Genomic DNA, 13,949 nt, shown 5'->3' on the forward strand with positions numbered 1-13,949 from the left:
ATTATTCAAGGCGTTACATTCTGCCTCGTTCCAGTCTAAATGCAGCTGCTTTCCAGTGTTTTACAAGGACCGACTGTCTATCTGACCTCTTTACCAAGACTGGTAATTAGACTTCTGACCCGCAATGACTGCCAAACATGTTCAAATGACAGCTTTTTTTTAACGACGTCAAAAATCATCAAATGACCCCCTCCCGCAGTGGGTTAGCAGCAGTGAGGGAGTGTCAGACTCTTACTGGCTAAAAACCATCTTGTTCGTAGGCCTTTTATGTACCAGGGCCGCGGTAACTCTTTCGAACAATCCCGCAGCCCCGGCAGGCCTTGGCCCTGCTGGGCCCCGCTGGGGTTGCTGACATATCTTTGAGGAGCGCGTGGAACAACGCGTGCCGCCGACACGGGTCCGTTGTCTATACAGACGGAGGAACGATGAGCCACCAGAACGCACCGCCCACAGACCGAAGCCTACGGTGGACGAGAGTCATCTCGCGACACCCGGCTCCCGTGGTGTCTACCTGGTCCAGCGCGGATCGACCAATTAATCGTGCCTTCCTAAACACGGAAGAAGTTTGTCATCCCAAGTTAGTCGCCTGCACTTTGATTGAATCAGAGCTAGTTTAAGGCGTTTTACAGTTACTAATTTCATTTGAAAGTAACAGTAAAATGAGGTAAAATGTAGGTATTAATTATCTCTGCCGTGTGCGGGAAAATACCAAGGTGATCCTATCTGGTCCGGTTTGCAATAATGACGGGAACGGGACGTCCCAGCTTTAAGTTTTAGTCAGCAATATAGATAATATGTGTCTGGTTTCCCTTTACTTTAGCTATATTTAAACGAGGGCTGATTTCATCCAGCCAGTGACAGGAGCGCCACAGTCGAAGTCTGATCTCGCGAGTGAATATTATCGACCTTTGAAGTTCATAGAGTGAGTTTTTTTTACGTTTTTATAAGTACTTCAAATACCAAGATGCCAGATAACTCCTGAATTTTAATTAATTTAACTAGTTGCTATTTATAAATGCTCAATCCTTCTCCGTGTGAGAGGAGGCCTGTGCCCAGCAGTGGGACGTTAAGTGGCAGGCCCGCCGTAAGCGGGCGTGCAGCGCGTGCACAGCACGCGGGCGGCACGTCCTAGGGGGCGGCAAATCTAGCGATAATATTTAAAAATTACAATATCTTTTTACTAATGATTTGATTTCAATATTTCCGAACACAGCAATAGCGCTAAGAATATTACTTACACTGCCGGTTTCAGTTCTTAAAAACGATTTAAGATCAACCAGTGGCGTAGCGTGGGGCAAATGCTATTTAGGGGGCGGCAAAATTCAACCAATAAAATTTCAGAAAAAGCCGCCCTAGCTTTGGTCGTCACCTATCAATTTTGACTGTTTCACCCTTTGCATCCCCAAAAAAATTCGCGCTCTCTGCGCTCGCGGCTCCATGTCAGATATCGCATTTTATCTTTATTTAATTGTTGAGGCATTCAATTCCGAAAAAACATTTTTCGCGCACGTCCGTTATGGCTTTTTATGATAATATATTTACTTCATGAAAACTCTAAGGAAAAAATCGCGCTCGCTTCGTTCGCGGCTTTTGCACTTCACTTCTGTGCATATCTTACTTTTTGACTTTGCTTTGTAATTTACAGTGGTTTTTATTTGTTTTGTGTCCTTAGACTAAAAAATTTTCGCGCTCGCTCCGCTCGCGCTTCCTTACATTTGAACTGTGCCTTATATATTTTCAACGGGAAACCCACCAAATAACATATTTTACTGACTTTAAACATTGTTATAGATATTTAAGTGCGTTACTTTAAGTTAATCACAATCTTTCAATACATAGGGGCCACTTGGGTAATGATTGCACTGCATTCATGCCCTAAGCAAGTAAATAAAAAGTTATGTGTAATGTATGTATGTATGTTATGTATTGCAATAGTTATTTATCCAAAAGTAGGTGGGTTTTCTGCAATCAGAGCGGTGCATGTACATATTTTTTTTTGTGTTGGACAAGTAAGATGGATAATGGATACGAATGCGCGGGGGGGGGGTCCGGACCCCCTGCATCCGCTTCCCCCCTTATATATTTTTTGTCAAAACGTATGTAGTCGTAGGGCGGCATAATCAGTTTTGCACGCGGGCGAACAAACAGCTAGCGGCGGGCCTGTTAAGTGGAGAGTTTTTTGCGCCACTTCTTCCCAGCTAAAACACATAGGAAGTGGTGAAGGATGGGCGTTTTCGAGGCTGTCTTTTGTAAATTACTTTTGAACGTCAAACACGTTCGAAAAGTGCTGTTTTGAAGCCAATTTTGAATAAATTTGATTTTGATTTTATAACTCCATCTGCAGGAACTGTCCAACATGTCTCGTGTAGTGTGGTTACTAAGTGCACTTTTGCTGTCTACTGCGTGCGCGCAACTGGACATCTTAAACAAGATCCAAAGAGAACTGACCAGTGAGGCGCAGGCTGTGATGACCCCCGTGGCCAAAGGCTTAGCTAACATAGGATTCAGTCAATGTAAGTATTTATTGTAGAAAGAATATTAGGGGATACGGCAGGGCACTCAGTTGGTAGAAAGTGAAGCGCATCTATTTTTTGGGGGCAAATTTGATGACCCCCTCCACTGTGGGTGCAGCGTGAGAGAGTGTAAGACTTTTACTGACTAGAAGCCATCATGTTCACCTTCTGGAGCCTTTAGCGTACCAACGCCGCGGTAACTCGCGCAAACAATCCTACAGCCCCGACAGGAAAGAGGATCTCATTCCGCATTGGCTATTGAAATTCCAAATTGTTTTACAAGACCATCGTGCACTTCGCTGCCAATACTATATATGTACATAAGGACCCCAAACATAATGACGTACGGAACGTAACGGTACTCTAAACACTAAACATTTTGACATGTATCTTCAGGTGCCAAGATTAAGAAGCTGGTGGGAGTAAGCTACGACTCTTTCGATAAAGAGCCCGACATGAGCAAGCTGACACTCGTCTTCACCACCAGGTACAGAAATTGTATCTAAGTGTTTTTTTAAATTCCCTTGACTTACTAAGACAGGTCACTTAAGACATTAAATACTACATTGCTACTACCTACTACTTTCAGGTCGATGTCCGTGACGTATAACCTGAGTGACGCAGCGCGGCTCATCCCCTTGACTCCAGGGTACAACCCCAAGAATCCATTCAGGATCTTCCTGCACGGCTTCACCCAAGATCCTACTGAAAACAGTTACAAGGAAATCAGCAAGGCTTTCCTTGATCAAGGTAATTGGGGCTGAAGCTTTTCCTAATACTTTGTAATGTAATGAAGTCCTGAAGATTAAGGACAACTTTTGTTTCTATTTTGAGACATTTTAAATGATATTGTCCAGGAGACTGTAACATCCTGGCGCTGGACGCGAGCTCGCTGATCCGCTGGCTGTACCTGCGCTCCACCACCATGACGCGCTTCATCGGAGAGAAGCTCGGCGCTATGTTGGCAGCACTCGTCAACGGTCAGTATTACAAACTCTTCACGATCGTAGCATTTTAAAATCTGTGCTATGTTGACTACATTTTTTCTTCACAGCCGGTCTCGACCCATCCAACATCCACTTGATCGGGCACAGCCTGGGCAGCCACATCTCAGGGTTCACGGGCAAGACGTTCCGCAACCTGACGGGGACCCTCATCGGCAGGATATCAGGCCTGGACCCCGCGGGTCCCTGCTTCGCAGACGTGGAGGCTTCTTGCAGGCTCAACAAGGATGACGCTAAGTTCGTCGATGTCATACATACTGATGATGGAGTGTATGGGCTGGAAGGACAGATTGGTAAGTTGTAGTCAGTGATTTTAAGTGAGGCTAGGTATCTATGGCTAGACAATGTTGCAGTTGTAACTTCAACAAGTTGTATCTTAGAAAAGTTTTGACAAATTGCCCCTTCCATCAGGTCACGTGGATTTCTACCCGAACAGCGGTTCCGACCAGCCGAACTGCCTGTTGCAGACTTGCAGCCACAACCGCGTGTGGCTCCTGTTCGCCGAGTCGGTACTGAATCGCGGCGCCTTCCTCGCGGCCAAGTGTGCAAGCTATGAGGACTTCAGGAAGGGACAATGCGACTACAATGATACCAGGTAATGTGATTCACACGCATTTGCTGCGCAGCATCGGGTGGCACCCGATGCTACGCCGCCAAAAAATCGAAAATTAAATTAAAAAATGTGTCGGAATCATTGATGGTGCTTTTTGCTAGGTTTAACATAAAAAAACCGGAGTCAGATCATGGCAAACTTATAAAGCGCGAGAAAAATTTTTGGGACACAAAAATATCTAAAGAAATGAGTAAAAAACTACTATGAAGGAAAGAAGCTGCGAGCATAGCGAGCGTGAAATTTTTGAGTTTTGGAACACAAAAATATCCAAACAAGTTTTGCGACGCAAAAGTACCTCCTAAACAGATTTTTAAATGGTTGGTTTTAACTTGTTTTTGCTACTTCGGAGCTTACATTTTTAGTTAGATTGAGGACTTAAAAAGTAACACAGAATAAATTAGAAATAAAGAAATGTGGTGCAGATATGTGGCGAAATATTTTGGCGGTTATTGGGATCTTCCTGCAGTAATACAATTAAGTACATTTCACGAATAGTAATATTCTAAATGCTAAAAAATAAAGCTTTATTTGTCAATTTTCCAGAATAATGGGGTACTTCACTTCCCCCGAGTCCCGCGGGACGTATTTCCTGCAGACGTCAGACGAGGAGCCTTACGGACGCAAGTCAGAGGGTCTGAAGTACGTCGGGAACGAGGGTCTTCTCAGAAAGATCGTTAATAAATTAAAAGGATAACAGCCTTATCTCATTAAAACATGTCCTACTCTCCTACGTGCATTTAATAATTTCTAATCTATACTAATATTATAAAGAGGAAAACTTTGTTTGTTTGTTTGTTTGGTTGTAATGAATAGGCTCAAAAACTACTGGACCGTATTTAAAATTCTTTCACCATTCGAAAGCTACATTATCCACGAGTAACATAGGCTACATTTTATCCCGGTACGGGCAGTAGCTACCACGGGACGCGGGTGAAACTGCGGGAAAACGGCTAGTATAATATTGTTTTACGTAATACACTTAATTTAAGTAATTTCTAATATACCTTTTTAAATACATTTTATTAAAGAAACGTCTTGTTTTATTTATGAACTAACTTCTGCCAGCGACTTCGTTAGCGTTAGATTCGGACTTTGTGCAAAGAGAGGAAGAAATAATAAACACCAGCATATCCAATTATCTAAATCTATGCGTAACTACTACTACTTTTACCTAAATAGAAATAAAATGTAAACTATTAATAATTTGTAATTTGTGAGCCAACCATAAAAGATAGACATACAAGCTGTTGATTTGCATCCGTGCCATATTCAAGGACGTAATTATGCTAATGATTCTCGACCCAAATCAACAAAAATACGTTAAAAAAAATCCGAATTCCGTCAATGTCATCTAGCCTGGCGCGTGTGTTACTGGCCTTAAAACCGTGCTGCGCCCTCACACAAAGCATACGCAACGATTATTCATAAATTTCATTCATAAAATAGGATTACTTCTGTAATACTACGACATTACAATGACAAAAAAAGCAGTGTATATTAGCTATTTCCCGTCTACTGTAATTCCAATCGAATATTTACGTATTTTATGTCCTCCTCCTGATGTATGCCACACATGCAAATCAACACCTTGTATACTGTCATGGTATATTTTTTAAATAATTTTAAGGAGAACATTTCCGTCCTACATGGTTTCTGTGTATCTTTAACCATTAAGGCGGCACACGCGACGGAAGCATAAAAAATGGAGTAAATTCTCCCGTTTTCCTAAAATCTACTTTCACTGCTCTACTCCTATTGATAGTAGCGTGTTGAAAAGTATCCTATAACCTGCCCAGGAGTATGAAGAATCATTGTACCAAGTTTTATTGAAATCCGTCAAGTAGTTTTTGTTTCTATAACGAACATACAGACAGGCAGACAAAAATTTTACTGATTGCATTTTTGGCATCGGTATCGATCACTAATCACCCCCTGATAGTTATTTTGGAAATATATTCAATGTACAGAATTGACCTCTCTACAGATTTGTTATAAGTATTTTTAGCAATCAGAAGCGTATTTAATAAAAAAAAGTACAACTTTATAACCTAAAAACTAACATTACAATTTCTTAAACCAATTGTTAAAATAAATCACAATTTACAACAATAAATATAATTCACGCACTAACTCTTAACAAAATAACAATCTTTCTATAGGTAAATAACCTCAAAATACGTCTTACACGCACGCCGGACGATGAACGAATGGGGGAGGCACCGGTACTCGGCTGCTTATATAGCAACTTATCGTCCTACCCTCCTCCCAACTTATCAAATATCTAATACGGCCTCTCCTGACATCCTGACGTCCTCGGCAGGTAATCTGGCTTCAAATTAGGTCGGGCGTGTGAAGTCCTCGGGGAGATTCTAGCTCCGGATGGTCGGGTCTTGACGAGGGCCCCGGTACTGGTTCTGATGCAAGCACCGGCCGTGGCTGGGCTGGCTGGTCTTCAATCGAAATATCTTCATCATCATCGTCATTATCTGCGGGTGAAAAATATGTGCACCAACACATGCCATCCTCATGCAGATCAATGTGAAAGTAACTAATAAATTATAAGGTTTGAACTTCAAAGTTTAGTATAACTTAGTCAAGTTTCAATAAACAGCTCCAGTCAACGTAAACAAAAACGTTCAAACAATTTAATTACTAAAGTAACTGACTACCATGCTTAACAAAGAACACTATGAGCGCACGTCCCATAGCGACTGGTCAGTTTGCAAAGCCGACCAGCTTCCAGAGGCCGTGGGTGCACCCGATAGGTACACCACACCGACAAGAGGACCCACAGGGTCAAGAGGCCGTGGGTGCACCAACTAGGTACACCACACCGACAAGAGGACCCACAGGGTCAAGAGGCCGTGGGTGCACTAACTAGGTACACCACACTGACAAGAGGACCCACAGGGTCAAGAGGCCGTGGGTGCACCAACTAGGTACACCACACCGACAAAAGGCCCAAAAGGCAACATTGCCCCAGAGCAACAATTCTTCGAGGAGAGCACCGGCTCAGCAGAGCTCGTGCCGCAACCAGCAGCACCGGCTCAGCAGCGCTCGTGCCGCAACCAGCAGCACCGGCTCAGCAGCGCTCGTGCCGCAACCAGCAGCACCGGCTCAGCAGCGCTCGTGCCGCAACCAGCAGCACCGGCTCAGCAGCGCTCGTGCCGCAACCAGCAGCACCGGCTCAGCAGCGCTCGTGCCGCAACCAGCAGCACCGGCTCAGCAGCGCTCGTGCCGCAACCAGCAGCACCGGCTCAGCAGCGCTCGTGCCGCAACCAGCAGCACCGGCTCAGCAGCGCTCGTGCCGCAACCAGCAGCACCGGCTCAGCAGCGCTCGTGCCGCAACCAGCAGCACCGACTCAGCAGCGCTCGTGCCGCAACCAGCAGCGCTTGCTTACGACACAGCCGCCTTGCCGTAACATATTCTCGTGTACAACTCTGCGTTTTGCGCAGAGAAACGACCTGTTGGTCATTATCAATGGCACCTGAGAATCTAACTCAAGTTCTCATACACTTTCAGTATGTTTTTAATCCATAAACCACCAAGACGGATTACAAACCGGATTGATCTCACCATTTACGTAGAGATAAATACGTTACAGGATACTTCCCGTAACATCTCGACAGTGGCGGCCCTAGGGGTGTGCGAACTGTGCCTTCGCACAGGGCCTCGCGCTTGGGGGGGCCTCGCGCTACAACTCACACTAATATAAAAAATTATAATTATAAAATATATATCTGGTCCAAAAAAAATATGCATTTTTTCTTTATTTCTAATTCATTCTGCGTTTACTTTTTGAGTTCTCAATTTAACAAAAAGTTGGAACACCAAAGTAACAAAAACTGGCTCTCGATCCAGTCACGGATTCTTTTTATTTGTGCTTAATTCCGAGTTTAATTTGAGAGTCCTTAAACAAACAATTAAAAAAAAAATCGCGCTCGCTACGCTCGCGACTGTTCACTTGTCAGTACAGTTCATTCTAACATGATTAGAGTACTTTTATGTCCCAAAACTCAAAAATTTTCGCGCTCGCTACGCTCGCGGCTGTTCACTTGTCGGTACCGATCTTACTAACATGATTACAGTACTTTTATGTCCCAAAACTCAAAAATTTCGCGCTCGCTACGCTCGCGGCTGTTCACTTGTCGTTACCGTTCATTCAAACATGATTACAGTAGATACTTTTATGTCCCGAAAATCAAAATTTTTCGCGCTCGCTACCACACCTTGCACTATTGTTTACTATACAAGTTTAGGTGCTTTAGTGAAACAAAGCTCAACATTTTTTTTAACTTAGCCGAACCTAGAAGGTATCGCCGCTTGTAAATCCTTTTATTAACAAGAAAATAACTTCACGTAGGACAAAGGGCCTCGCATAGACCTGCCGCACCTAGCCTCGCAATGGCTAGGGCCGCCGCTGCATCTCGAGCATTGTAGGAGCGAGGCATGTTGTTCGCGGACATCACAGCAATACATAGGCAGAAACTCATTCCACCCGAAGCACGTGAGAGTCCCAACAGCATCAGCGTACTAAGCTCAAGCACATGAAAACCAAAAACAAATAAAAAATTAAAATAAATTCGTTACGGAATCCATTACAAAATTAAAATAGAACAGTAAAACTTCAGTTGGCGTCGTACTTAACCTCTTAAATGTCTTATGTTACACAGTGCGACATAAGAAAAAAATGCTCCAAATGTTTTATGTCGGACAGTTACACTTAAGGGCTTGGCTTGGTCCGGAAAACGCCAATGAATCTAAACTGAAACAAAAAAAAACTTTATAGTGGGAGGGAGACTATCCCACTTCTGATTTTAGCAATCAGAAGCGGATTTAATAAAAAAAAGTACAACTTTATAACCTAAAAACTAACATTACAATTTCTTAAACCAATTGTTAAAATAAATCACAATTTACAACAATAAATATGAATCACGCACTAACTCTTAACAAAATAACAATCTTTCTATAGGTAAATAACCTCAAAATACGTCTTACACGCACGCCGGACGATGAACGAACGGTACTCGGCTGCTTATATAGCAACTTATCGTCCTACCCTCCTCCCAACTTATCAAATATCTGATAGTATAGATTTTTATGCTTTTTATTTTTCTTGTTATTACTAACATTAGGATATAAACTATATGTAATACTAACACAATATGGATCATTGTTGTCCGAAATAAATGTATTTTATAGGTTATGTTAAATAGGCACGTTGTAAGCACTTACCTAGAGGTAAACAATTTAGAATATGTGCTGAAAACTTTGTTATTGTTGTATTTAGGTAAATGGATATTTACTTTTAAACAGAGTTTTTAAATACAATTCGTACCAAGATTGTTTATCCTTAGTTAGAGCCTTCTAAAGTCGAGTATATATAGCCACGGGGCGAATAATCCCTGACTCATTGGTGATTTTTGTCATACTTCTTCTTATCGAGTGAGCTGCAGATTTAATCACCTATCAAGCCCTAGTGTCAGAGTTTTCTCAAATCCTCCTGAGGGCCTCTGACGTGGAATTGCAACGACTGCTACTGTCGTTCTAGGACCCACCCCGGCGCCACGTGCCCACCCAGGCTCCGGGCTTCTTTGTGAAAAATTCTGAAAACCACAAAGCGATTTTGGCCCGTCCCGGGCATCGAACCCCTTAGTGTACCTAAAGCACTCGCGCTATCGACAGCTAGATCAACGAGGCAGTCTCTGTCAAGCGCAGAAGCAGTATTTTCTTCAAAATATTTACCTACATAGAATTTAGAAAAAATTTGAAAAAAACATTCTGCACCAAGTAATCAAATTCATCACCTTTTCCTCATTCATTGATTGTTTAGCTTAATCACTTTCCCATTTATAACGAAATATGCGAAATTATCTACAATTAGCTTATCAATATGCATATGACGAACAATTAACACTAATACGAAATTCATTAATTACCACTGATTGGTTCCTATTTCAATTCATTGAAATAACCATAGGTATTATGCACTAAAAGGCCCACTATTGCAATCTGGTGACTAACAAGGAAAGCAAATGGATACCTACCTATTAGTGAATTTATTTAATTTGTTTTTTATTTAATTATCTTAGCCTACGTTTCTAAGTTTTATTTGCATTGGTAATTTTATTGTTTCTGTTATAATAAATTGCAATAATTTGTAGGCATATGTGTCAATTTAAATGTCAATAATGTGTATATGTAGATAACAATAAGGGTTATAATTACCTAAAATAAATTTATTTTATTTTATTATTTTCGTTAGAGAGCGCACACTACAAACTTTTAGTCGGTAGATAGTTCATTTAGGCTCAAAAACCTGCATAAAGGTAATGAAAGTACCTACATACGTAACAACGATTAGTCATTTGTTCCATATCAGACCGACTAGCAACTTTGTTTGAATTCACGATTTTCTAAAAAATAATTATTCATTTTTAAATTAATTCAAAGTTTTTACTCGTCTGTTACTGTTACAGCCTTTTATCGTCCCTCTGCTGGGCACAGGCCTCTCTCACATGGAGAAGGATTGAGCATTAAATTAATCACCACGCTTGCTCAAAGCGGGTTGGTGATTTCAGACTGTAGTCCAGGTTTCCTCAAGATGGGCTGCGGGTTTTTCGAAAGAGATACCGCGGCCCTAGCACATAAAAAGGCCTACGACGAAACACGACGGTTTTTAGTCAGTAAGAGTCTGACACTCCCTCACCGCTGCTAACCCACAGCGGGAGGGGTCATTTGATGATTTTTGAGGTCGTTAAAAAAAAAATAACCAACATAACATTTTAGGTCCGTAATTCCCCTAAATATTCAGCAAACAACCAAACGCCTTTAAGGCGTTACAATCTGCCTAGCCTTTTCCCAACTAAATATTTTGGGGTCGGCTTTCAGTCCATACGAATGCTGCTGGTTACCATTGAACCGACTGTCTCTCTGACCTCTTCAACCCAGTTACTCCGGCAATCCAATGCCTTAGTAAGACAGGTTGTCAGACTAACTGGCTTCTGACTACCCGCAATGACTGCCAAAGATGTTCTAATGACAGCTGGAATGGACCAATTAATCGTGCCTTCCTAAACACGGAAGTAGTTTGTCATGACAAGATAGTCGAATGCCCACCACTGTTTGACCGAACCACGAGCTCTTCAAGTTCAAAGTGTTACAGTTACTAAATTCAGTTGAAAGTAATAGTTGCCGGGGCTGCGGGTTGTTCGAGAGAGATGCCGCGGCCCTCGTACATAAAAGGCCTATGACGGAACACGACGGTCTTTGGTCAGTAAGAGTCTGACACTCCCTCACCGCTGCTAACCCACAGCGGGAGGGGTCATTTGATGATTTTTGACGTCGTTAAAAAAAAAAGTTGAAAGTAATAGTAAAATGAGGTAAAATGTAGGTATTAATTATCTCTGCCGTATACGGGAAAATACCAAGATGGTACCTACATGCTTTAAGTTTTAGTCAGCAGCATGGATAATATGTGTCTGGTTTCCCTTTGCTTTAGCTATATTTAAACGAGGGCTGTTTTCATCCCGACAGTGACATGAGAGCCACAGTCGAAGTCTGATCTCGCGAGTGACTGTTATCGAGCCTTGAAGTTCATAGAGTGAGATTTTGTGTTTTATAAGTAGGTATTTCAAATACCAAGATGTCAGATAACTCCTAAATTTAATTTACTTAACTAGTTGTTATATCTTGAGTATCTCAGTAACATAAAAATTAAATTTGTAATGTGCCTAATTATGTATCTTTGTTACTTCTCCATGTACGTGCAAACGGCAGACCGGACTTTATTGAAACATGGAATTAGTAGTTTGCACATGAAATAACAAGTAGGTACGAGTGAGTAGGTTAATTTTTATCCGAGTGCGCGGAATAGTTGTCGCAGGATGCGAATATAAAACTGACCTCTGCCTACAAACTAAATATATGTGATGCTGGGGAGACACTTCTTCTTCCCAGCAAAAACACAAAGGAAGTGGTGAAGAGTGGGCGTTTTCGGGGCTGTCTTTTATAAACTGACGTTCGAAAAGTGCTGTTTTGCAGCCAAATTTCGATTTTGATTTTATAACTCCATCTGCAGGAACTGTCCAACATGTCTCGTGTAGTGTGGTTACTTAGTGCACTTTGGCTGTCTACTGCGTGCGCGCATCCGGACATCTCTAACAAAATCCGAAGAAAACTGACCAGTGAGTTGCAGGCTGTGATGACCCCCGTATGTAAGTATTAATTGTACAAAGAATGTTAAAATATTAGTTGATACGGCAGGGCACACAGTTGGGGGGGTCCCCCCACAGCGTTGACTTCCACGTAGTGACCCCTGGGCAACGCCGCGCCTGACCACCGTAACGGAGTGGCAGGCCGGCGGCTAACGAACGCTGTGCGTCGAAACATCTTCAACAGTCTTGCGTTTCGATATTGTGGGTAGCTAATGACCAGCCGCGCACCATTCGCGGCTAGTCTCATGCGAGATAGTGACGTCGTGTCCACCGATTTGTCCGACACGGAGTCACAAATGAGTGGCACGAGCGGCGTTGCAACCCGCCAGACCAGGAAGAGGGCCTTCCTCAAGCGGGGCTCCGTAGGCTCTTCAGACGCAGCTGAGAAGCCGGCTAAGCGGGCGGTTTTACAAGCCGACTTGGAGGAACAGCCGGCGCGAAGAAGCAGAGCCAAGGCCAGCCACGGCGCCTCTAGTGTCCTCTACGCGGACCACACAGTGGAGGAAATGGAGCGCATGGCCCTGAAGGATCAGATGGAGATCCTGGAGGTGGCCTCCAAGTCGTCCAACTTGAAGGGGACTTTACAGAAGGCCCTGAAATGCCGGGCAGCGAGCTTGCTCGGCATTGTTAAGGAACTGGCGCAGCGCACCACCTCCGAGAAGACGCGGCAACTGCAGGCGATCCACCTTCGCCTGCAGTTGCCGCGTCTCCGAAGGCAGATGCCGCGGCGAAGGTGGATCGCCTGCAGAAAGAGGTGTCTGCGCTGCACGCGCGTGTTGCCGAGCCCGCGACTCGGTGCTAAAGACCACCAAGGGCAAGAAGACGTCACCGGCCCCGACTACTCAGACGTTCCCTCCCGAACCGGTGACGGAAGACGTACTGCTTTGGATTAAGGTGGTAAAAAGGAAGCAGAAAGGGAAAAAGTCGGCCCCTGAGCCCCCTGTAGCCAAGCCTGCAGCTCTAGCGGACAATAGGAGGAAGATCGCTCCTCCTCCAAGAACTGCAGCCGTCGTGGTCACATTGACCCCAGAGGCAGCGGAACGAAAGGATCGCCCCTTGTGCTCCGGCCATCATAGGGACCCCTCCCCACTGGGGGGAGGTATGAGGGGCCTGCCGTGAGGCGGGCAATCGCCGGTGGGGGGCTGGATGCCATAGATTCCCTGACCCCCTCCACTCAGGCGAGGTCGGAGAAAAAAAAAATGGGCACACAGTTGGTAGAAAGTGAAGTGCATCTATTTTTTTGGGGGAAATCATCAAATGACCCCTTCCACTGTGGGTGCAGCGTGAGAGAGTGTAAGACTTTTACTGACTAGTAGAACCCATCATATCCTCTGGAGCCCTTAACGTGCTAACGCCGCGGTAACGCGTGCAAACAATCTCGCACCCCGACAGGAGGAACCAACCGACCAACCAACCAACGGATCTCGTTTCGTATTAGCTTCTATAGAGTTTCTAACTTTTTCACATAGCCATCGGGCACTTCGCTGCCCTTACTGTATGTATTTCTATCGTCCCACTGCTGGGCTGCGGCCTCCTCTCACACGGAGAAGGATTGAGCGTTAGTCACCACGCTTGCTTAATGCGGGTTGGTGATTTCAG

At 43.8% G+C, this 13,949-nt stretch overlaps 1 protein-coding gene across 1 annotated transcript; it reads left to right on the plus strand.

The window, feature by feature from the left end:
* The first annotated feature begins 2,316 nt into the window (after nucleotides 1–2,316).
* LOC110376656 (pancreatic lipase-related protein 2) lies at nucleotides 2,317–4,839 on the plus strand. The gene is made up of 7 exons (XM_064041508.1): nucleotides 2,317–2,513; nucleotides 2,910–3,000; nucleotides 3,103–3,263; nucleotides 3,371–3,493; nucleotides 3,568–3,810; nucleotides 3,929–4,112; nucleotides 4,674–4,839. Exons 1-7 carry the CDS (start codon nucleotides 2,357–2,359, stop codon nucleotides 4,822–4,824), a joined length of 1,110 nt encoding a protein of 369 aa, XP_063897578.1. The 5' UTR covers nucleotides 2,317–2,356; the 3' UTR covers nucleotides 4,825–4,839.
* Nucleotides 4,840–13,949: the final 9,110 nt, after the last annotated feature.

Source organism: Helicoverpa armigera, chromosome 25 (genome assembly GCF_030705265.1).
Source record: "Helicoverpa armigera isolate CAAS_96S chromosome 25, ASM3070526v1, whole genome shotgun sequence".
Lineage (NCBI taxonomy): Eukaryota > Metazoa > Arthropoda > Insecta > Lepidoptera > Noctuidae > Helicoverpa > Helicoverpa armigera.

What these genes read in the sequence shown, in the direction of transcription:
- LOC110376656 (XM_064041508.1), top strand. Translation starts at nt 2,357, where the DNA reads ATGTCTCGTGTAGTGTGGTTACTAAGTGCACTTTTGCTGTCTACTGCG. An exon ending in TAACATAGGATTCAGTCAAT is followed by an intron (nt 2,514 to 2,909) that starts GTAAGTATTTAT and finishes ATGTATCTTCAG; the next exon opens with GTGCCAAGATTAAGAAGCTG. An exon ending in TGGGCTGGAAGGACAGATTG is followed by an intron (nt 3,811 to 3,928) that starts GTAAGTTGTAGT and finishes CCCTTCCATCAG; the next exon opens with GTCACGTGGATTTCTACCCG.